This window comes from Panthera onca, chromosome A2 (assembly GCF_046562875.1).
Source record: "Panthera onca isolate mPanOnc1 chromosome A2, mPanOnc1 haplotype 2, whole genome shotgun sequence".
In the NCBI taxonomy this organism is placed as follows: domain Eukaryota; kingdom Metazoa; phylum Chordata; class Mammalia; order Carnivora; family Felidae; genus Panthera; species Panthera onca.
Window position 1 is genome coordinate 120,601,538 of NC_138340.1, and position 25,372 is coordinate 120,626,909.

The following is a 25,372-nucleotide window of genomic DNA, read 5'->3' on the forward strand; positions in this document are numbered from 1 at the left end:
GAACTCACGAACTGTGAGATCATGACCTGAGCTGAAGTCAGATGCCTAACTGACTGAGTTACCCAGGCGCCCCTATTTATCTATTTTGAGAGAGAGAGAGAGAGAGAGAGAGAGAGAGAGACAGCAAACAAGGGAGGGCTAGACAGAGGCAGAGAGAGAGAATACCAAGCAGGCTCTGTGCTGTCAGTGCAGAGCCTGATGTGGGGCTCGAACTCACAAACAGTGAGATCATGGCCTGAGCCTCAGTTAAGAGTCAGACGCTTAACTGAAGAAGCCACCCAGGTGCCCCCAACTCTGGCAAGTAACTTAATCTCGTTCTGCTTTAGTGTTCTTAGATGTGAAATGGGTACACCTGCCTGGGTTGTTAAGATGCTGACGTGAGTTTACATAGAATCCTCGGAACCAGTATGTGTAGTAAGTTTTAAGGTTAGTATTTATTATTGCCCAGCTGGGGACAGGCGCTATGCTAGTTTTATAAATAGAAATGTAGGTACTCGACCACCAGATAATCTGTCCCTGACAAACTCTCATTTTAGCTCAAAACTCTGATAATACATGACATCAAATCATTAATATTTGAAATAAAACAGCTGGGTTAAAAAATACCAGAATGTATTTTGAATCCTGTAAAATAACTGCAAAAAAACCCAAAATGAAACAAAACCCCAAACTGTTGAAAATACCCCAGTGGTTTTCTGATTTTACTAAACTTACCTTCTTCAAGTTTCCCAGCTTCAATATAGGGAGTAAGAAATAATGGCTCTCCTACGTTTCCCTTATGTGGTACGGAAACCCGAACATTTTTGTATAAGGAGTGAAAGATCCCGCCACCAGGGCTGAACATGAACACGACCACCAAAACAATCGTCTTCCACATGGCACCAACCAGTCTCTCTAGGCCTAGGATGAAAACAAATGAATCCAAAGAGTAAATATTTACCCAGTCCTTTTACATACAAGACATTCATTTATTTCATTAAAAAAAAAAATGTATATTGCAAAATAAATAAATAAATATTCTGTGTAAAGGTCCTTTGCTAAGCACCTTGGATACCACCTGAACCAAACAGACCTAATCCCTGCTTACCCTGAAGTCCACAGTCTAAGGGAGAGGAAGGGGCTATTCAAGGATTCACAGTCTAACTAGAGAAACAATTTATATTTCTAAAACTGTGGTCTGAAAAGTAAACTCCATGCAGGATCAGATAAAACTTCAAGACAACAAGGACTCTGTAACTTATCACCAAATGTGTCGTAGAGATGCTTACCTACCACGGGAAGGCACAGGACTGAGAACATATCTCTGGCCAAGAGAACCTAGGGAGGCCTTAACAAGATTAGGTGTGAAGGAAGGGTGGGTGGAACCCAGATGGGCAGGAGAAATGGAGAAAGCATCACTTATGGGGGGGACAGCTTGAGCAAAAGTGAGACTTCAGTTGTCCATGGGCACTTGGGCAGAGAAATTTAAAATAACCAAGTGGATTTCTGCTTACCTCTTCTGTCTCTTACAAATCACAAACTTTGCATTCAAGAACAAAAAAGAAAGAAGAAAGGGAAGGTCCTACAACTATCTTCAGGTCCCTGCCCTTATTGCTAGCTGATAAACTCAAGAGCTATGCCTCAACCTTTGTGAACAGTTTTTCAAAGGTCTTCAAATCTGATGCTTGCTTAGACTACTCACCTCGACTGATAATAGTAGTGACTTAAAGTTGGCGATTTCCCTAAATTTGTAAATAAATATGTAATTTGTATTTACAATGGGCTTCCCCATGTATTTTTAGCTGATTTGAATATCCTAATAACTCAACCAGGAAATCAAAGATTAATGGCACTAATGTTAGATAAGGAAATGTTGATTCCTTGGATAAGGAATGCCACAGCCAAGAACATGGTAAACCCAGTCAAGGCCAAAACCCGGCACAAGGTGAGTCAGGGGCAGATGCAGGGTCAGATCTCATCTTTTTCTAAAATTGTGACGTTTTGTTCATCGTGGATTTTCTTGCATTAATTTTTATTTTTTCCCAAATGTTGCATTAAAATACTATCTATCATGATTATTGGTTTTTTTGGCACTCTCTTACATTTTATACCCGAGTCAAGTGCCTCACTTACTTCACCTTAATCCTTAACGCTAAGAATTAGGATCTTCCATCAGTGCTATTACATTACTCGGCACCTACTACCATTTAAGCAAGATCCGAATTCTTAGCTCTAAAGTCTAAATAAAGTACATGAAACTAATAAATACTTTACTCACTTAGGTTTCTGGATGTAAAAATAAATATACAATTATGCAAATATAATGCCTGCTTCGGACTGTTCAGTGCCTTAAAATACCATGCCATTAAAACATCTTAAAAACATGAAATGTATAAAAATCTGTTACCACAGGCTTGTCGCAACCCAAGTTAGCATAAAATGAAAATACTGTTTGTGGCAAATTTTAAAAGCTTTTCAGACACATTTCCCCAATAAGATAAACATTTATAATTATAATGTGATCAAATATATAATTCTAGTCAAGTCTTTCATGGTTAACTTAATAGAATTCCCCATGCTTCATGTAAACAAGCCCAACCAAATACAATATGCAGCTAAAAACTGGCCTTGCCTATTATGGACTATCATAAGGAACAAAATGAATTTAAAAACTGAAGTTAGTCCCAAGAAGCCCAAGGTACTGACCACTATGGCACTAAATTAATTATGTGAACTTGTTTTAATACTGTAGCTACTTTCAAGGAATACTTGAAATCAACAATCTTACTCTCCAACTGGTTCGGGGGAAAAAAAAAAGAAGATCTGTGGAATTAAAAAAATACTGGAAAAAGCTCTTCCAGTAAGAGGTTTTTTTCCTGGCGGCAGAAATAAGGAACTAATCACACCATCTAATTTCTCAATCTTCCTGCTGCAAACTTCCAGCTCCCTTTAATGGAAGTCATTAATATTTAAATAACCAGGGTAGTTACAACACCTCCCTTGAAAGCAGATGTTGACTCAGAGATGTTAAAAAAGGAAAGAGGTAAAACTCGTCTTGTTTTAATTGACATAAATCTAATACATAAAAGTAAGAGTTCGGTCAATTTAGCAGATCTCATTAACATTTAATCAAATAACTATTAGAGTCATGGTTTCTCATGGAGGTGAATTAAAGCAACAACATACTTCATTGCATAATTCTCATTTAACTGCCAGAATTCCTGAACTCTGCTTGGCTGTCATGTCTCCTAATGAAAATGAAGGCTATTATCACGAATAAGGAAGTGTTGTTTTCTTCTTAAATCCTTCTCAAATGTTTTTGTTTATACTAAATTAGCCTGAATCTTTTAATGTATTGAATATTTACTGAGTACTTTCTAAACAAAACATCCTCTACTAGAAGCAATTGCCTAAAGAACTGGGGGGGGGGGGGGGGGAGGGAGTATTCACCATACAATTTATCATATCTATTTGGAATAATATGAAAACATTGGTGCTATTTCCAGTTCAAATATATCATATTGAAGGATTCAGACAAACTGTTCCTCTTAATGTTTGGAAACATAAAATCTAAGTAAATACAAAGCAATATTGGCAGAATCAAGTAAGCTAAAGGTCAAAGGTATATGATTTGCTAAAATTGTCTCACTAATCCTTAAATATTACAGCTGGAAGCCATATGTTCAGCATACAATTTTTTAAATATAAACACAGATATTTATCACTGTGTTCCTTAGAATAATAAAAACTATCAACAATTTATATTGTTTACAATAATTTGTAATAAATAATTAATAATTAATTAATTAAATAATTTACAATATAATTTACAATAAGTCAGTTATTATACAACAAAAAGATGGAATTATACACAGCAATTAAAATGACAAGAATGGGAAAATGTACTAAAATATCAGGTAAGGAAAAGCAGGCTATTATATTGGATATAGGGTAGTTTCTCCTTAATTAATACTTCTTTAAAACTTCTAAATTTTCTACAATAATTAATCTTATCATCAGAAAAAAATAGTTTTCGGCTTCGCTTTTTTGTTAAGAAAAAGTGAAACAGCTGATAGATGTGGCAAAAAACAAAATGCTTGTTCCTCATTCCTTGGTACTACCTGGTTATGACCTCTTGCGTTTCCTAGGAATAAGTGTTCTGTTTGCTCTTCTGGAATGTACTCTTCTTTCTCTAACATTCTATGGAGGTATGTCTTGATCTCCTAGAACCACAGAACCTCAAGACTCAAAGTAAACTTTCTCTTTGGTAAATTAGAAGACTCTGCATAAATGTGAGGGGCTGTTATAATAATAATTACAATTATTATATAGTATTTAATGCCCCCCGGGATAGAATCCATAACAAATGTGCATGCGATTGGTATCAGCAAATATTTGTTGAAGTGATGTGTCTAAATAATGAGTCATGGTATTTTAGACAGATGTGAGATATTAGATATTCATGTGGACCAATTCTTTCATCTTGGAGACTAGAAAACTGGAGCCAGAGAAGTACATAAGTGACCTCCTTAAGATTACACCACTGGTGAGTAGTAGGGCCAAGACTTAAAGCTAGGATTTATTTGTGGCTCTACATCCAACCTGTTTTCCACACTTCCAAATTTGGTTACAATTATATTCAGATATTCTGTTCTTGTCTCAATAGACAATTCATAGCCTGTAACAGTCGTAAAAAAAATAACAAACGAACAAACAGAAACATAAATAAGTGAATCTTCCTAGAGAAATTTGATTTTTAGAAAAACTGACACTAATCCAGCTTCTGCCAACTCATTCACTGACCATTTGGCAAGACAGTGACTTCTCTGGGCCCCAGTTGCTATGTTAAAACCAATGGTTACCTTTCTAGGAACTTTGAGAGCTAGTTGTTCAACAAAGGCATTGTTAAAGATTAAACTATGAAAACTTACCATTAAATAGGTTTTATTGAAAGATATAATAAATACTCAAAACTCATCACTGCATAACTATTGACTACATTTCACCATGACTCGGGGTTATGGTTTCTGTATTTGGTGGATGGATTACATAACGGTTGGTTACAGTGCATTTCTTTCCAGCTCTGTGTTCAGGAACATCTTGTTGGTATCGTGAAATCAGCCATAGTGGGAGTATTTACACCACAGAAATCAGCAAACAGCACAAATCAGGGCTTTACCCCCACTCCCCCAGAAATCCAGTCGTTAAGCATTTACCCACACGTGTTGGTCTCATGTTCCTAATTTGAAAAATGAGCTGGAAACTACTTTCCATCAACTCACGCTCCAATTCCAATCGAAGTGATTGGCAGAAGGGGCGCCTGGGTGGTTCAGTCAGGTGAGCATATGACTTTGGCTCAGGTGGTAATCTCGAGGTTGATGAGTTCAAGCCCCACATTGGGCTTGCTGTGGTCAGCCTGTCAGCGCAGAGCCTGCTTTGAATCCTCTGTCCCCCTCTCTCTGCCCCTCCCCTGCTTATGTTCACCCAAAAATAAATAAACGAAAAAAAAAATGATCAGCAGAAGAGACAAAAGGGAAAAATCCTGCCAAGTTTTCCTCTGTGTTTGGAAGCAACCACTAACACGGTCAGATATGCAAGGCTTCTAGAAAAGAAATCTGAAAAAAAACATTGGAAACTGTGTGTTCTACCAATGGAAAAAGAGTCAAAAACAAAAACTCCAGAATGAGGACAAAGAAAGCAAATGTGTCAGGCAGCCCTCTACTCTCTTCTCTCCTTCCCACGTCCCTCTTTTGATATGTAGATTATTCTAATCAAAGGATGGAAATAAATAGTATAGCTCCAATAGACCAGCTGTTTAGATTCCCCTTACCTATTTAACTGGCTCCCAACATAATAAAAACATTCCCTAAAACAAACTAATAAAACAGGCCACCTAGTGACAGACATTTCCATGAAATCTGTAGTAAAAAAAAGGGTATACAAGAAAGTGGTTCCTCTACTTTAAAAAGATTTTTTTTAATGTTTATTATATGTGTGGGAGAGAGAGAGAGAGAGACAGAGCATGAGCTGGGCAGGGGCAGAGAGAGAGCAGGCTCCAGGTTCTGAGCTATCAGCATGGAGCCCGACACGGGGGCTCAGACTCACAAACCGCGAGTGAGATCATGACCTGAGCCAAAGTTGGAGACTTAACCAACTGAGCCACTCAGACGCCCCTCTACTTTAAAAAGATTTAAGCACATCTCAAGATTATTCAAGCATATCCAAAGCACCTGAATCCTGTAACAAAGAGTTATTGTGCAACCCTCAACTTAAATATCAAACCAAATCCCAAATCTAGCTCTTTTGCTAAAGGATTTCCATGCAAACAAATGGTTTATGTGTATAAACAAACAAACCTTTATCTAAATAAACAAACCTTTTTATAAATAAACCTTTATTTTTAGCAATCCACTCCTCACTTTCCTCAAGACATCATTTTAATTTCTTTTTTTTTTTTAAATTTTTTTTTCAACGTTTTTTATTTATTTTTGGGACAGAGAGAGACAGAGCATGAACGGGGGAGGGGCAGAGAGAGAGGGAGACACAGAATCGGAAACAGGCTCCAGGCTCCGAGCCATCAGCCCAGAGCCTGACGCGGGGCTCGAACTCACGGACCGCGAGATCGTGACCTGGCTGAAGTCGGACGCTTAACCGACTGCGCCACCCAGGCGCCCCAAGACATCATTTTAATTTCTAAAATTGATATTTGAAGCTCTCTTTTCCCAGAAAAGACATAGCACACGACACGCAAGGTGAGAGGTGATAGGCAACTTTCTGTTGAGGGGGCACTGAGAACATGCCTATCTTCTTTTCACAGCACCCCACCCCCACCCCCACCCCCACCCCCAGGGCATCAGACAGGAGTGTCTCCTCTTGCTAATGACTTAGTCATTCCCATCTCTGCCATCATACATTTGGACTCACAAGAAAGGAAGATAAATTTGAGTTATGTGGCAGGTGGAGGATGAAAAGAACCAGGAAGAGGAGAAAATCATATCTGACACAATAGAAAGGAGCTTTACGGTGAAGTCTCACTCCAGCCAGAAGGAAAATTTGAGTGGGAGTGGCAAGTAAGAAAGCAGACATGTCCCAAAATGTTAATAACAGTTTTGAAATAGAAAGACATCCTCATGACCAAAGGCCTCATCATAACAATACCAATCATAGTTACCAATTGTTGGACATTCTCTATGTACAAGCAGATGTGCTAATTGCTTTATATTTTTATTTCTCACCTTTGGGGGCCAGGTTCTATTATCATCCCATTTTAGAGATGAGAAACTGATCCTTAGAGAATTTAAGTTATTGGCCCAAGTTCACACCACTAAGTGGTAAATCAAGGAGTTAAGGCCAATCCCAATTAGTTGGTAAAGACTATTCTACAGTCACAACACCAGCATCTCGTAAGATGTGCTATGTGGGCCAGAGTCCCTCCTCTCTTTTCAGGTAAATTTGGAAATGTGACATATTATATCCCTGCAGAATAAAATTATTATGTTGCTAAGAATTTCTGGTGTAAATAAATCTGTTAAATCTTAGCCCAGTATTTCCCAAACCAACCAATTTTTGATCAGGAAATCCTTTTTATTTGGGGGCAATATCTTAAAAAAATTATGTAACACACTCTGTGGTCTTTATTCAACAAAACATGATAGAGGAACATCTATATCTTAGGCCCTTCCTGCTCCAAATGACCTCAGAAAAGTGTTTGGGCTAACACTTCAGTTATGGTTAGGAAACATCTCTGGGTGGAACCAGCCTTGAGGAAACAGTGCAAAGGCCCTGAGGTGCAAATAAGTCTGTCTGTTGTTTGTTGATGGGAGTACAGTGAATGAAGGAGAAAGTGGCAAGCACGTGATGAGTTCAGAGGGCGGTCAGGGCCAAAATATGTAGAGTTTTAGCCGTATTCATATTCATTAACATTAGGGAGTAATATGGTCTAATCAGAATTGCGAAATGTGAAATGATCACTCTGGCTGCCACCTAGCAAGTGGACGATAGGAGAAAAAGGATGGAACCAGGATACCAATTAGGAGGCTCATGTAATACCCCAGGAGAGATGGGAGAGGCTGGGGCCAGAGAGTAGCGGTGGCGGTGGTGAAAAATGTGAGCTGCATTTTGTAAGGAAATCCACCGCCATTTATGAATAGACTAGATAAAGTGGCCGAGGGAAAGAAAAGAAGCAAGGATGACTCCTAAGCTCTTCTGCCCAGAGCAATTTCATGGATTGTTACAGGTTGAATTTTGTTCCCCCAAAAGATATGTTGAAGTGCTAACCCCCAGCACCTCAGAATGTGACCTTCTTTGAAAAAAGCGTCTTTGGGGCACCTGGGTGGCTCAGTCGGTTGGGCGGCCGACTTTGGCTCAGGTCACGATCTCGCGGTCCGTGAGTTCGAGCCCCGCGTCGGGCTCTGTGCTGACGGCTCAGAGCCTGGAGCCTGCTTCAGATTCTGTGTCTCCCTCTCTCTCTGCCCCTCCCCTGTTCATGCTCTGTCTCTCTCTGTCTCAAAAATAAACGTTAAAAAAAAAAAAAAAAGAAAAAAGCGTCTTTGCAGATGTAATCAGTTAAATTAGAATGAGGTCATACCGGATTAGGGGTAGATTTTAATGCAATGTAACTGATGTTTAGCAGAGAAACCCAGAGAGGAGAGTGCCATGCAAATAAATAAATAAATAAATAAATAAATAAGCCAGAGAAGACAGCTATGTGACAGTGGGGTGGGGGCAGAGACTGGAGTGATGCATCCACAAGCCAAGAATCACCAAGGCTTTTGCCGGCAAACACCAAAAGCAAGAGTCAGGGAAGGGTCACCCCTTCCCCTCCCCTTCTACAAGTTTCAGAGAGAACATGGCCCCAGACTGATTTTGGACGTCTGTATGAAACAATAAATTCTGATGGTGTAAGCCCCACAATTTGTGGTATTTTTTTTATAGAAGCCCTAAGAAACTAGTACGTGGATAGTGAGACCAATATCCCACTGGAGGCTGGGAACACTGTGGAAGGAGTCGTGATGGAGAGGAGTAAAATGTGAGTCATCAACAATAAAATGGGAAAGAGAAGCTACATTGATTTCTTATTAAGATATGTGTGACATTATTATAAGCCAGGGTTTCCCATAGGATCCTAGTTCAGTAAAATATCAATAGATTTTAAAAGGACAAAAAGTTTGGGAAGGTTTGGGTTAAACAAACTTAAATAGGCTTCCTGGTTCCAGAACATCTCAGAGCCTTTCACTTATTAATGGGCAGCATGTGTTTGACTGTGACACTATTCTTAGAAAGGCCCTGAATCCAGAGGTTTACATAAGACATACCCAGATGGGACACTAAGTACTAGGTTGAATAATTTTTCAAGCCCCCACTTAGCTATTATCAAACAGGAAAGCTGGAATTTGAAGCCAGATCTAAGTGATCTCAAAGTCCATGTATTTTCCATATGTCACTGTGTAAACCACACAATATAAGAAAACCTGCTTCAGTGTAGCTTTTGACGAAAGCAGAATTCTGGGTAAACTGGATTATCTCGGCATTTATAAAACTTATAGGTGTTAAAATTGCAAGTGATTTAAGGGCATGTTTATCTGCGAAGAAAAAATGGAAGAAGAAATGCTTCCCTCAGTTTTGAAAGTAATTTTGTAGTGGTGGCTGAAGCCCTCAGTCCTTTAGGACTCATGGCTAAAGCACTGTCTTCCAATGATAAATTCTTTATTTTTCTGATGTAAATTAGACCTATTCCTCTTAGAATCAGTCTCCTTTTTGCTACCTACTGTGACTAAATTTCTCAACTAAAAACTTAAGATACACAGCGTGGCAAATACAAGGTAAGACACGTTGGATGAGAATATTTTATGTGACGATGGTCCTGGGACATTCTGCAATGTCGTCACCTTCACCAGCACTCCCTGAGGTGGCAAGAAACTCCTCCCTGATTCCAAAAGAGAGACGATTATTATAGAGAATAACCGCCATGTAATACTCCCTTAGTTGAGTCTAGTATTTTTCTCATCTCTTTTCCACACGTCGTTTCATTCGGTCTTCAAAGGAGTCAGTGGCTCTTCAACAGAGACCCACGTTGATAAAGCCATCAGTCAGTAGCAGAGCTGAGGCAGACTCCCAAGTTCACGGGGCCATCCACTCATTCAACAAAGACATACAGTTGACCCTTGAACACCATGAAGGCCATGAGTGTGACCCTTGCACAGCTTAAAACCCGCGCATAATATTGACTCCCTCCATACTCTAATGACTGATAGCCTACTGTCGACTGGAAGCCTCACTAATAACACCAACAGTCAAGTGACACATATTTTGCATGTTGTATGTATTGTAAATTGTGTTATTATAATAAGGAAAGCTAGAGAGAAGAAAATACGAAGGAAAGCATAAGGAAGAGAAAACGCATTTATGTTACTTTACTTATCAAAAAAAATCTGCATCCAAGTGGACCAGTGCAGCTCAAACTGCATATCTTTAGCTCCTACTGTGTGTTAGACTCTAATGGAGGCACAGAGAACCAGGGACAAAGCATCTGCCTTCACAAAGCTTACTTTACGGTGAGAAAGAGCACAAAGGGACCTATTAAGTCCATCAACTGATGAATGGATAAAGAAGATGTGGTATATACCTATACAACGGAATACTACTCGGCGATCAAAAAGAATGAAATCTTGCCATTTGCAGCATCGCAGATGGAACTAGAATGTGTTAGGCTGAGCAAAATAAGTCAGTCATAGAAAGACAAACATATGATTTCACTCATATGCGCAATTTGAGAAGCACAACAGATGAACGTAGGGGAAGGGAAGGAAAAATAAGATAAAAGCAGGGAGGGAGACAAACCATAAGAGACTCTTAAATACAGAGAACGAACTGAGGGTTGCTGGAGGGGAGGTGGGAGGGGATGGGCAAATGGGCGATGGGCATTCAGGAGGGCACTTGTCGGGACGAGCACTGGGTATTCTACGTAAGTGATGAATCACTGGGTTCTGCTTCGGTAACCAATACCACGCTGTATGTTAACTAAGTTGAATTTAAATAAATATTTTAAAAAAAAGAAAAGAAAATGAAAGCAGGGTAAAAGGTTCAGGAGTGATGGGTGGAGGAGTGGTATTATTTTATATCGGATGGTCAGGGAGGGCCCCTGTGAGGAGGTGACCTGTGAGCAGATCTGAAGGACATGAGTGACTTCTGGGTGAAGATCCGGGGAGAAGAGAGTTCCTGGCTGGAGATCAGTGATTACAAGGGCCCTATAACAGGAGGCCAGGAGGCCAGAAACTAGTATGGCTGGAATCTGGCGAGTGAAGGGGAAAGGACAAAGTGGGGCCAGGTATCCGATCATTCGGGGTGCTGAAGCCAATATGTGTTTCAGAGGCTCAGTTCTCCCCAGCCCTGAGGCTTCCAACAGTGGTGAGGCCGGCCTCATGCCCGCCTCTTGTTCATTCCCAGGACGGCGGGGCGAGAGGTGGAAAGGTTTATCTGATGGATAAATATGGGTAGTAAACTGGGCATGCTGGGCTCAACTCCCGATGTCCTCACAGGGAACTGTGTTCTTCTCTCTGCACCCGGTCTGGACTTGTAAATTGTTGGGCAAATCTGCTCAACCCTGGGCTTCAGCAGTAGGAGGTTTATTTGCCCAGAACTAAGAGTTCCAACCCAACCCAGTTTTGGTAATAAAAATGTTATTTCACTCTCCACCTGCCTTGCCCTTTTGTCTTCTCCATTTCTCCAGAACTCAGGTGAGGGAAAGGAGTTTGCCATTCTGAGCGCTCCCTCAGAGACCCCAGGAGAATGGAAGTTGGACTTTCTTCTAAGTGTAACAGGCTGGAATTTTTTTCCCACTACACCCCACTGCGAACTTTCCATCATATATATAATTGGAGCAAGGCATCCTTAACAGTATGAGCTTCACACACATATTCAGAATCTGAAGTCACATACACTCTGGCTTGCCCACACCAGCCCTGGAAAGGTATGGGAATTGATCAACTGAAATGATTTTTAAAACTCAAACCAGCCCAAATACCTTCATACAGGTAACCAAAGGGCAACAAAGTCATGGACTATAGCAAGAACAAATAAATACAGAACTAAACCTCCTCATTAAGTATTTTAAAATCAAATGTGCACAGTATCCAAAGTGGACACCCTAGAAAAAGCCCACAGATTTGTTCATCTGGTCCTTGAGCCATGGAAACACCCTCTATAATTACCCCTATAGTTTCTGAAGGAAAAACAAAAAAAACCACAACAACCAAAAAACAAAGACAAAAAAACAACAACGTATTTTCACCCTCTTACTTGCTGCTTTCTCACTTTTTTCCACACCATCTGACCCCAGGCATTAATGATGTCCATATGCCCAATTCAAAGGTCTTTGTCTCAGTTGCTTTCTCTGACACATTTGTCATTACCACCTTGGTAAATTTGCCATGGCCTTGCCTTTTGTGATGTGTGTTTCAGGGATCTTCTAGAATATTTTCCTTCATGTTTCCTTCTTCCTCTGCCTTGCCCCTAAACGTTAGGTTTCCCAGGAGTTTATCCTTGGTCCATGGCTTATCTTCCTCCACACGTTCTCTCCAGGGTGGGCCCATCACTCCAAGTAGACCTTCCATTGACCCCACTCAAATAACCACTCTTCTCCAAAGCTGCAGACTCACCCACCCAGCTGTCTGCTGAACATTTTCAACCGATGCCCCATGGGCATATTAAACTCAACTTGTCAAAATGGAACCTAACCCTTCTGGGAAGGCACAGTGAATTGAGCACATGTGTTTATTTCTGCTCCCTCATTAAACCACTCTAAAGTGAAAGTGAAGACATTTTTTTTAAAGGCATACATCCCATGGCTGAAGAAAACAGCAAATATGGCTGATCAAAATTTTGTTGTTGCTGTTAGATGGAAAGTGAACAGATAGTCTGCAGAGAGAGAAAGCAGAATATCAATGAGAAACAAGCTAATTCATGTCACAAAACCACAGAAAGGCAAAGGGTAGGTGCCTTCTGTAGAAGGCAAAGGGGGGGGGGTTGGTGTGGCGCTGAAAACGGAGGGATAGATGAAAATCTGTCACAGTGGGTAGAGCCTCAGATCCCTTGCAGAGGAAGAGACTCATGCTGCAGAATTTATTTATTTGTTCTTTGAGATTTATTCTTTGAGCGATTAAACCATAGAAACTCTAGATTTGAGAATATGAAATACAGTCAAAGCTGGGGAAGAGGTATCCAATTGAAAAATAAGAGAAAATCTACACACTGATATGCCTCTGGTCCTTCAAACACTCATCTTTAAGAAAGCTGGCAGCCAGCACTATATGCCTCTATCCCTCACTCTATTTAGGAGACTGAAGGATTCTTCTCTGGAATATCTGAATCCACTGAAAGATAGATATATATACACACACACACACACACATACTAACATGTCCTCCAATAAAATCTCCTGGACCTCATCAATCAATACCAAGGAGCCAGTGGACGGCTGACAAATCCCTTCAACACAACAGAGCTTCCAACCAACAACTTGGTTTCTCCCTCTTAATATGAAACTAGAATCAAAGAAGCACTGGAAATAGGAAGAAAGCCTTTGCTTTGAAAGAAAAAGCAAAAGAAATTACTTGAAGGAAAACAAACTACAAGAAACAAAAACACAGAGAGTAGAATGAATAATGCTTCAATATATATATAGATAGATAGATGTATATATATATATACATCTATCTATCTATACACATATACATCTTTAAGAAGATAAGAGAAGATCTTCCATTCATTAAATAACAGAATACTGCCTTAAAAAGAAATGAAGGACAAGAACATGTTCCTGAAAACCAAAAAGGTGGTAGCAATTTTAAGATTTTGATGAAAGAGTGGGACAATAAAGACACATAAGTCTCCTAGAAAATACCACTAAAAGAGAAAAGGGGGTTAAAAATAGGAGGAAAAAAAAGATAATTAAGAGATTGGTTCTGGAAGACCAAAAGCCGACTAATGGGAGTTCCAGAAAAAGAAGTAAGACACAATACAGGGGAGGAAATTATGGAAGAGATAACACAAAAATATTTAGCAGAGATATAGACATGCCTCCCAGATATAAAGGGACCCACCAAGTTCCTGGATCAAAGAATGAGAAGACACAGAACACACTCCAGAAATAAAGAGGCTGTCATTAAGCTTCCAGAGAGAGAGAAAGAGATATCACAACAGAGAACCAGGAACCAAGATGGCACTGAGCTTTTCAATGGCAGCTAAAAGATGCTGGGGAAACGTGCCTCCAAAATACGAAGAGGAAAATGATCTTCACATTAAGACTGCACACTCAGCCAAACTATCATACAAACATAAGGATAAATTAAGAAAATCTTCAGGTGGATATAAGGTTTCCAAAAATTGATTCTTAACATACCACTACTCAGGAAGCTACTGGTAGATGGGTTCCACCGAAAGAAGGAAGAAAACCAAGAAAGAGAAAGATGTAAGGTCTCACTCGTAGGGGAGCTAATGCAGAAGAGAAAATCCAGGAGGACAGCTATGCCTGAAGAGCCACCAGTCCACCAGTGCAGTTTGGAACAGTAAGACCAGTGTTTTGGTTGTTTTTTTCACCTACATACATGAACTATGTGGACAGAAATCATTAAGAACTCAAAAACTACACTTAGTATCTTCTCTAAACATGTCCCTACTTCCCTATTTTTCTGTCTTGGTTAGAAGTACTTTCAAAGTGCTAATGTCTTACACTTTAACCATATACATCAGTTAAGCTGAAAGTCTGATCAAAAGGGGGGGATTGTTAAAAAGAAAACTACAGGCCCACAAGGGCTTCACTTAGGCCAAGTCCCCAAACCAAGGCTTAACACATAGTCTCACTTCAGTTCCAATCTCCCCCAGAAACGCAGTCTTAACCAGTCAGTCAGGTATTTTCTGATGAGTACCTGTGAGTCTGCCACATGGGAGGGGCCCTCTCTGTCCCCCTTGGGAAGATGAGGTCATCTGCATGATAAGACCCCTTGCTGTCCCCCCCTACAAGAAAGGTGAAAGATCCTTTTCTTTTGCTAATAACTTTCTTTTTACAGCTTCTCAGAAACCCCCTCCACTTTCTAGATGGAATGCTAACCAATTCACTACTTAATAAAGCCAATTACATCTTTAAAAAAAAATTGTTTAGGTTTATTTATTTATTTGGGGGGGGGGGCAGAGGGGCAGAGAGAGAGGGAGAGAGAGAATCCCAAGCAGGTTCTGCACTGTCAGGACAGAGCCCAACGTGGGGCTCAAACTCATGAACTGTGAGATCATGACCTGAACCAAAATCAAGACTTGGTTGCTCAACTGACTGAGCCACCCAGGTGCCCCAGAGCCAATTCTATCTTTAAAAAAAAAAAAAAAAAAAAAAGGAAAGAAAAGAAAAAAATACTCTCAAAGCACTGAAGCTAGAAACCCCAGCTTCTTTCTGGATTTATCTGTCTCCTTGCTGCCTTCTCACAGCCAATCAATCGCCAACTGAATCCCTTAGCTGTTTTTCAAATTTGCCCTCTCCTCATCAGTGCTACTCCCATGTCTTAATCTAGGTCCTTAACATGACTTGCCTGGACCATTGTAAATCTCCACGCTGATTCCTGACCCTGACCTTAACTCCGAGTCTGGTGAATTTCCCCACACTCTTCATTTGCGTTTGTCTTTCTTATTTTGTTGGGCCAAGGGTTTTACACCTTTTCAAACTATATTGCATGGCAACAGATAATGAACACATAGGCAAGAAGATCTCAGCATAAAGTAGGAAGTGGGTAAACAGCAGGATGGAGGAGAAGTCAATAGAGAGCAATTGCAGACAGCCTTGAAGATGTGTTCAGAGCCTCCGTCTTCTAGTGACCAGGTACGGAGGGCTCTACATTTTGAAAAGAATATTATGGCCACAGTGAGAGGATGGATTTAAATGAAAAGACAGAAGGCACAGATACAAGTGAATACACTTTACTGTAATCCAGAGTTAAGATGATGGAGCCTAAACAGGTAAGGGCAGTGGTAATAGTGTGGACAGGGCCGACGTAAAAATAATTAGAAGGTAAAATTAGCAGGACCTTGGGAGAGATGAAATATTATATGTTGAAATAGAACAGAATCTAGGATGATTCCCAGATCTGACTTAAATGGCTGGGCAGATGGTGGTGTCATTAACTAAGATCTCTCACTACTTGATTCTGCCATTAATTTAACTAGCATTAGTGCATTAATGTGCGTGCGTGTGTGTGTGTGTGTGTGTGTGTGTGTGTGTGTGTGTAGGGATGAGTGGAAAATCAGACCCCTGAGAAATTGAAAATCAGCCCTGCTGGTAATCACATTACGATGCTCCCAACACAACAGTGACAATGTTTCTACATGCCCAAGGCCATACTGCAGCTGTAAAATGACTGTCAATCCTTTCTTCTGGGTAGTTACTGCTCTCTTAGCCATGTGTTCCCAGCCTCGCTTTATTCCTCCACCTCCTGAACCAAGACCTCTGAGACAGTCATTTGCTGAACTGCCTTGAATGCCTCCCACCCCCGCTTCCCTGATCCCTCCCTTGCCTCACTTGGCCCAAGGTCAAACCTTTCAGAAGCCTCTCCCTCTATCCCAACCTCTTCGTGATACGTTCTCCTTTGCTGCAGGTAAGCAAATAAAACTAATTTTGTGTCCTTATAAATGAAGTTAGAGAAACCATAAAATCGAGAGGGAAGAGACCATAAAGGTAGAACCTAAGCGGGCAGCTGAGGGCTCTGTATATTATTCTGTGACAAGAAAGCAAGCATCTGCCACAATTCCTGAATATACAATGTTTGATTATGAAATTTTTCAGAAAAGCTGAAACAATTTTACAACTTTAGGTAGGTGTACCTTACCTAAATTCTGTTGTCATTCAACTGGTATTGATTTAGTGCCTTCTATTTGCCTGGAGCTATGCTTACCTGTAAAGACATAAAAGCCAGAGTAACGTTAGGGAACAAGGAAGGGTTTGATTTGACCGGAGCAGAGTTTGTGAAGGGGTCAGGTGACTTTGGTCTGCGCGGTTACGTTGGGAGTCACATGGAGGACACTGAATTTCATGGCAGGAAGTTTATACTTCATCCTGGCTGCAGTCAGGAGCCATTGAAGGCATTTAAGGAGGGGAGTGTCTTGTGCCTTAGAAAGCTCATTCTAGGGGCACCTGGGTGGCTCAGTTGGTTGAGCATCCAATTCTAGATCTACGCTCAGGCAGGTCTTGACCTCAGAGTTGTGAGTTTGAGTTCCGAGTTGAGCCCCACATTGAGCTCCGCACTGGGTGCGGAGTCTACTTTAAAAAAAAAAAAAAAAAAGCTCATTCTAGCATCAGTGTTAGGCTGGAGTGGAGAGGACCTAAAGTCTGAGAGCTAAGTTAAAGGTCTTCACACATGTCCTGGGACAAGTAAAGTCGTTAAACTGTGAACAGAATGGATTGCGGAGAGAGAAAAAGGAGAATCAAACCATATAATTACACAAAGATACGTCTAGGCATCTTTTTGAAAGATAAGTAATAGGATATTGAATCCCCAAAGGGAAAGGTCCAGGATACCTACATACATCTTTTGGCCTGGAAATAACCCCAATAATTTGAAAGCAGCCACTGATTAGAATCCGACTATGGAGAAAAGGTTAAGAGATAAGACCCAAGGATATTGGAAATATGCTAAGAATTTGCTTTTTCAGGCCAATAGATCTAAGGACCTAAAAAGTTATCCCCTCCCCTCCTTATCTTACTCCCCAGGTTCTGGTTTAAAGCAATGAAAGAAAAGCATGTGGTTTCACATACAATGCTATACCTGCAGTATCTCCAAGGGAGAGGAATCTCAGTAATCTGGGTTCAGTTCAGTTATGCTTAGCATTTGGGCCTTATGACAAAGCACTTGATCACTGTCCTGATGAATTCAATCCATTATGGCTTAAATCTCTGAACTTGCAAATATATAGCATAAAAGTTTAAACTCCATTCCTGGTTCTGGCCAAGAAGGTACAGTTTTCAGCATTCTGTCCAGCTTACCCTCTCCCAAGTCTATATAGATATTAATGAGTCATTTTTCCAAAAGTACCTTCCTAATTATGAGAAACCTCCCTACATCAGTTCTTTTAAATGTTCTTAGTTCTGTCCATGAAAACCCCACATTATTAAACCCCTGGGAATGCTAAACTGAAATAATCACGTTTGCTCTTTAAAATGAACTTACATTTGAGGCACCTAGGCGGCTCAGTCAGGTAAGCGTCTGACTCTTGTTTTCAGCTCAGGTCCTGATCTCACGGTTGGTGGGTGTGAGCACTGTGTTGGGCTCTACGCTGACAGAGTGAAGCCTGTCTGGGATTCTCTCTCTCCCTCTCTCTCTCTCTCTGTCCTTCCCTTGCTTGTGCACACACACACACACTCTCAAAATAAATCATTAAACTTTTAAAAAATGAACTATACTTATTAAGAATGGGCCATTACCTTGGGAATTTCGGTGCTAATAAAGGAGTATCCGATGTTATCTGAGACAGTACCTAAGCTCTCCTCTTACTATCTTGATTCGGTGCATACCAGGGTGGTATTCAACACTCAGTCTTCCCTCTGACAAATCATATGCCCTCTGAAACAAAAACAAAGTCATTAGCAAATTCTGTCATGCTGTTTGCTTCTTGTTTTTCTTTTCTCAAGGGGAGTGAACTGGTAAGCCCTGCGGACTTTCCAGATAACTCTTCTAAGTCATTTGAAGTACCTGTCAGTCAAAACCCACTTATTTCTCGGACTATAAAAGTCAGCTCAGGAGAACCCCCCACTATAAACTGGTTTATAAGATGGACTCATATATATTGTGAGACCAATTTTGCCCCTCCAAAAAAAAAAAAAAAAAAGAACAGCTTCTTGCTAAGAACACTTTCATTACAATACAAAGGGTTTCCACTGGACTTAGATTAACCTGGGGTACAAATCTAGAAAGCCCCATCAGCCAAAGGGTCTTGACAACTGTACAGACTTTCACATGCCAACAAAGCCAGCGTGATCCACTTTACCAAAAGTGCAAAAGTTCCTATTTGGAACAACTTTCTTTCTTAAAAGTTATTTTTCAAGTTAGCAAAATACATTCTAGTTAGATGGGGTTTTTTTTTTTTCTTCTTTACATCTCTTTTCACTCATCTCACACCCAAAATAGTAAAAAGTTAGTTGTACATTTAAGTGGAGGAGAAAAAAATAAGTGTCTTTAAAATGGGGAGACTGAGGCTTAATAAACTTAAAACCTTTGCTCAAGGTCACCAACTAACAAAACGCATCGGTGGGATTAAATCCAAAATTTACCAAAGCCTATTTTTTCCCATGAAGCGAAGCTGTCCTCAAATGTACTGGATGCTTCCCACTGGCTTCTAGGAACTTCCCTGCAAGTACTGAATGCACTTGGCCAGGAGCTCGTCCAGCTGTCCTATGCCCCTGGTTTCTCCTAATCCTATAGTCCATGTCTTTCCCCTGCTTTCCTTCCCTCTATCAGGCTAAACCTCCTTTTGTGGGATGCTCAGATCAAAGGCATTTCCCTCTTCCAAAGCACCCACGAAATCAAAACATCCCAAAGAGACGTCTTGAGGGAGGCAAGGATGTTCCCCCACTTTGCGCCAAGAGTGTCCCACACCTTCGCGCGTCCCTGGGAGGCTCCTCAACTGGGAGGTTTCCTGGCCTGGAAGAGGCCTGCGTGCAAAGGCCTCGGTGGTGCCAGGGGCCTTCTGGAATGTTCCCTGGGGGCCGGGCGCACCCAGAGCCAAGTGCAAGGCATCTCCAGTTCCCCAACCTGGAAACTCCGGAAACTCCAAGCCGGCCAAGATGATGCTACCTCCCTTCTTGAGCACAGGGCTCCTGAGATACCTGCCCTGCGCTCCCTGAGTCCCTGGGACACTGCAAGGACCCGCTGCACCGTGCCACACTCACCGGAGCCAGCAGGTCCCCCGCAGCGGTGCGGAGGCGGCGAGAAGTGAGGCACCCCGCCCCTCGCCCCTGCAGTCACAACTACCTTGCGGGGACGCCAGCTGCTGGGCTCTCCTCTCGGCGGCCCACGTGATCTAGAACTTTGGCGCCAAAGGTAGGTCCCCACCCCCTCCTACCTCCCCCGGCCTCCGCGACCTGGCGGCACCGGGGGAGCTCTCCATCCTGGAAGAAGCAAGCACCCCCAGAGTGGAATCCGGAAAGGTAACAGAGAAAGGTCGGCTGCGGTGCAACTCTGGTGTGTTTCTTCCTTTGTGTGTTTTGATTTTCCCGCCTACTGTTTTAAAGCTGCTATCAGAATTCAAACACTGTATTTAGAAATTATTCCCCACCCTGGTGCTTGCAATCCCGGTGCTTGCAAGCCTCGTGCTTGCATCTGGAAACCAAGTGGTGTTTTACTGCCACTGTTTAAAAAGTCCACTTGCATTCATCCGTGGTCCGCATTCCAGTCACACTGATTCTAGGAGCTCTCAGAACACCAACGTGGAGTCAGGTGGTTTTCTGCGGTGTGGGGTCGGAATCTTACGGCAACCTGATGAGTTCTGTACTAAGATTATCCCCATTTTGCAAGCAGGAAGTGGAGACTTAAGAGAAGTCAGGTATCCTGTTCAGGGTCACATCTCCTGTAAGTGACATCAGTAGGTATTTTTAACCCACGCCACCCCAGGTACTGGGCACTGAGCCAGACACTGGGGGAAGAGAGAGAGAGAGAGACTAAATCGGTAAGGAGATTACAAGAGCAAGGTAAGACAAAATACAGGAATGTCATCGTTCCCACATCAGAGTGTCCCCAAATGCCCTGTGGTTCAGAGATGGTTATTTAGAACACCCCAGCAGGCCACCTGGCTTTGAATTCTGGCTCTGCTACTTAGCTACTAGTTCTGATCCATTGATTGATTGGTTGATTGATTGATTATCAAGTTACCTAACATACAGTATATACAGTATAGTCTTGGCTTTGGGAGTAGAGTCCCGTGATTTATCACTTCCATACAACACCCAGTGCTCATCCCAACAAGTGCCCTCCTCGACGCCCACCACCCATTTTTCCCACCCCCTCAACACCTCCGCCATCAACCTTCAGTCTGTTCTCTGAATTTAAGAGTCTCTCATGGTTTACCTCCCTCCCTGGAACTTATTTTTCCTTCCCTTATCCCATGGTCTTCTGTTAAGTTTCTCAAATTCCACATATGAGTGAAACATATGACATCTTTCTCTGACTGACTTATTTCACTTGCACCAAACAAAGCCACCACACTCCTTTGTGAGGTGATGTGGCCCTTCTTCCCATCAGGAGGTGGAGTCTGTTTTCCATCATCCCATTTAATCGGGGCTGGCTTTGTGCCTAGTTTTGGCCATTAGAAGGTGGGCATATGCTGTTTGCTTCTCAGAGATCGAAGCACCTTGCAGCTTCTGCTCTGAGGCTGCTGCCTTGGGACCACCAGGCCAAGAAGCCAGTGTGGCTCCTGGAGAGTGAGAGGTCACGTAGAGGAGAACTGAAGGATTCCAGAGGTTTGGGGAGGTATGGATTTGGGGTAGGAGACACACAGTGGACTTAATCCCATGGACGCCTCACTCTATGTGGAGAAGTACAGCCAGTCGAGGGCCAGAAGGGGGCCTTCTAAACTGTGGGCCTTAGGATATAAGGACAGCTACTGGCCAAGGAATACCTTTGCCCAAAATGGAACCACTTAAATGAAAACCAAGCTGAATTTTACGGTAAATAGAAAAATGAATCACACTCAAGCATAGTTATTCAAAATCAGGGTGTCGCCAAAGTGTTACTGGAGTTTTAACGACTTCAGAGATATAAATTGCTACAACTTACAAAAACGTCATTTCAAAGTTTAACTAAATGTATTTTACACTTATTTAGTTTTGTGAATTTTGAGTAACACGGGTTTTTTTTCGGTTTTAATTTTTGTTTCAGTTCCCCCGAGTGAAAAATGGCATACATTGATTCAAAGGGGGAAAAAATGACATCTATTAAAATGATTAAAAACCAAGTAATAGAGTCAAAAGAAGTAAACTTCCAAATGACAGTTTTGTAAGTTTGTGGCATTTATACTTCTGAAGCTATTAAAGTTTAAAACTGCACTAACATATATGAAGCACCCCGTATCTGTGGTGTGTAAGGTTTTGTACCGAAGCTTAGATTAAACAAAAAGGGGGGAGGGGAATAAAGAAGTGGTCTTCTTTAAGAAACTCGAAGTTTAGTTGGAGGGAGGAACCAGTTAAATTGATCCCATAATACAGTATGATAAGGGCTGTAATTGGGGCCTCTAAAGAGCATTGTAGGTGCAGAGAACAGGGACCAAGTGACTCTGCCTAAGGGGCCAGGGATATCATTCCTGAGGAGGTGCAGTGAAGCTGGGCATGAACAATGAATGGACATTGTGGGGAGAGGGTACCACGTGTGAATCGATGCTGTGTTCTGGGAATGATTGACTGTTCAGGGTCAAATACTGGATGTATTCGGGATGGGTCAGCAGTTGGCTAAAACAGAAGGAAATCAGAGTGGGAAAAGCTTGAATGTCTATCTACAAAGACTGATGTCATTCATATTTGAGGCAACTTTCTTAATGAAATCAACGTAACGAAATAGGTTAGAATAGAATAGAATGGGTTTATTAGTTTCCTCGGGCTGCTATAGCAAAGTACTAAATAACTGCGTGGTTATAAAGAATGGAAATTTATCGTCTCATGGTTCTGAGGACTGGAAGTCTGAGCAAAGGTGTCTGCAGGGCCATGACCCCTCTGAAACCTGTAGGGGAAGGATTTTTCTTCTCTCTTCCAGCTTTTAATAGCACTGGGATTTATGGCAGAATAATTCCTGCCAGAGGCATCTCTTCATCCGTCTTCAGGGATGTCCTCCTATGTCTCTTTACATTATCTTTCTCTTATGTGTGTCTTTCTCTGTGTCCCAACTTCCCCCTTATATCAGGACACCATCATATTGGATTAGGACCCACCCTAATGACCTTATTTTAATTTCATTACCTCTGTGAAGACCCTATCTCCAAATAAGGCTACGTTCTGAGGTATGGGAAGGAGGGGGGGTGAGGACCTCAATGTATCTTTTTTGGAGGACACAATTCAATCCAGGAAAGTAGGAAAGAAAATAGAGTAAGTCATGCTTTGTGAAACTTTCTTTTTCGGGTGCATGTGTGTGTGTGTGTGTGTGTGTGTGTGTTAGGTCATTGTATTAGTTTCCTTTTGGTAGCACAACAAATTACCACAGAATTAGTGGCTGAAAACAACACATTTATTCCCTTATGGTTCTGAAGTCAGAAATCTAAAATCAAGGTGGCAGCGGGACTGCATTCCTTCTGGAGGCTTCGGGGAAGAATCTGATTCCCTTCCCTATCTTTTTCGTCTTCTAGAAGCTGCCCACATTCTTTGTCTCCTGGCCGCTTACTTACATCACTCCAGCCTCTTGCTTCTGCCCTCGTATCTCCTACTCATTCTGATTTTCCTGGTTCTCTCTTATAAAGATGGTTGTAACCACATTTGCCCCACCAGATAATCCAGGATAATCTTCTCATCTCAAAATCCTTAACTTAGTCACATTTGCAAAGTCCATCTTGCCATGCAAGTAATATATTCATAGGTTCTGGGGTTTGGGGCATGGACATGTTTGGGGAGTATTCAGCCTACAATAGTCATAATGCAAGCTTTATTTATTATATGAGATATCATCAAAATAGCTTGAAAGCCACTGCACTGGAAGTCTAAATTTTGATTAAGATATATTGCTTATTTTCTTATTATGAGAATAATACATGATCATTATAGAAATATGAGGATATACAAAAAGGTCATATAAAATTTTGTTGTGACTCCTTAGAGATAACCAAATGATGTTATTTTTGTCTAATCTTTTATCTATGCAAGCATGTTTAAAACAAAATTGGAATCGTATTATATGGTGTTATTTATCGTGCTTTTAGCAGTTAGCATTACATCCCAATTATTTTCACATGCCGTTAATTCAAAACCATAATATCAGTGGCTGTATAATGTTCAATCATACAAATCTACCATAATTTATTCAACCGTTTCCAACATTTGGTCATTTGAGTTGTTTCCAATTTTTCCTTGTTATTAATTCACTAAGAAATAGTCTCATATAAATAATTATGTGCATCTAATCATTTCCTTAGGAAAGAAATCTGGAAAGCACAATTACTGAGTCAGAGGGTCTTTGGAAGGTTATCCAAGTATAAAGAAGAGAACTCTGTTGGCAAAGTAAAGTACATTGCAGGACGGGGTTGTGGATGGAGGTGACAGCCACAGGACCAGACGAGTTGGGAGAGAATAGTACAAATGATCCCTGTAAAAGATGATGAGCCCTGGGGCCAAACTGTGTGTGGTAGTCCCTGTATGAGTTTCCTAGAACCGCCATAACAAATTATCACAAACTGGGTGGCTTAAAACAATACACATTTATTCTCTCACAGTGTGGGAGAAGTCTGAAATTAAGCTTCTGGCCCGACTGCTCTCCCTCCAGACGTGGGGGAAAATTTGCTGTGGGGGAAAATCTCCCGCCTCTTCCAGCTCCCAGAAATCCTTGATGCTCCTTACCTGGAACCTGCATCTCTCCAATATCTGCCTCCATCATTATGTGGCTTTTTCTCTGTGTTTCTGCATGTCCTCTCCTTTTCTTATAAGGACACCAATCATTGGATTTAGGGATTTACCTCATCTGCAAAGACCCTCTTTCGAAATAAGGTCACGGTCTGAGGTTCTGGGTGGGCATACATTTTGAAGAGAACACGATTCAACCCACTAGAATCCCTATGGAAAGGAGGGTACAACGGTGAGAGGTATTTAGATGAACTGAGGATATGAGCACAGCTAAACCTGGGATGGGCAAAATGGATGAGTCTGTATATTTTCATTAAATAGTACCTACCCTGTCGCGTCTGGTGAATCTATGCACAGATTCTGTTCAGAAGCCGCCCTGCAACAGAGGAGATCATCTGTGCAGGCTGTGCAAGTACAGTTATCAGCAGCATGGCAGAGATGATTTTAGTGCATGTCTTTCCTTAGAGACAAGTGTATTCCTTCTCTTCACTACTGACTAGCATATCTTGGCATAATTGGCCCAATGCTTCTTATCTTTTTTTTTGTTAATGTTTATTTATTTTTGACAGAGAGACAGACAGACAGAGCATGAGTAGGGGAGGAGCAGAGAGAGAGGGAGACACAGAATCGGAAGCAGGCTCCAGGCTCCGAGCTGCCAGCACAGAGCCCGATGCGGGGCTCGAACCCACGGACCGCGAGATCATGACCTGAGCCGAAGTCAGATACTCAACCAACTGAGCCACCCAGGCACCCCTTCTTATCCTTTGAGGAGTGTTTCTGTACATTTCTCCCCAAATGACCATAATTGTAATCAGCTTAACAATTGAAGAA

General features: G+C 41.4%; 1 protein-coding gene across 4 annotated transcripts in view; it reads right to left on the bottom strand.

Moving 5' to 3' along the window:
• CPVL (carboxypeptidase vitellogenic like) overlaps positions 1-16,912 on the bottom strand; it is a 129,640-nt gene extending 112,728 nt beyond the window's left edge. Inside the window, exons 1-2 of one of the 4 annotated variants that reach the window (XM_060632799.3) lie at positions 3,166-3,343; positions 715-900 (exon numbers count right to left, since the gene is read on the bottom strand). In XM_060632799.3, the coding sequence (XP_060488782.1) occupies positions 715-877 (163 nt within the window). In that variant the 5' untranslated portion in view covers positions 878-900; positions 3,166-3,343. Of the gene's footprint in view, positions 1-714; positions 901-3,165; positions 3,344-4,100; positions 4,123-16,844 lie in introns of those variants that run through there. The other 3 variants (XM_060632797.3, XM_078441078.2, XM_060632795.3) reach the window with 3 other exon arrangements.
• Positions 16,913-25,372: the final 8,460 nt, after the last annotated feature.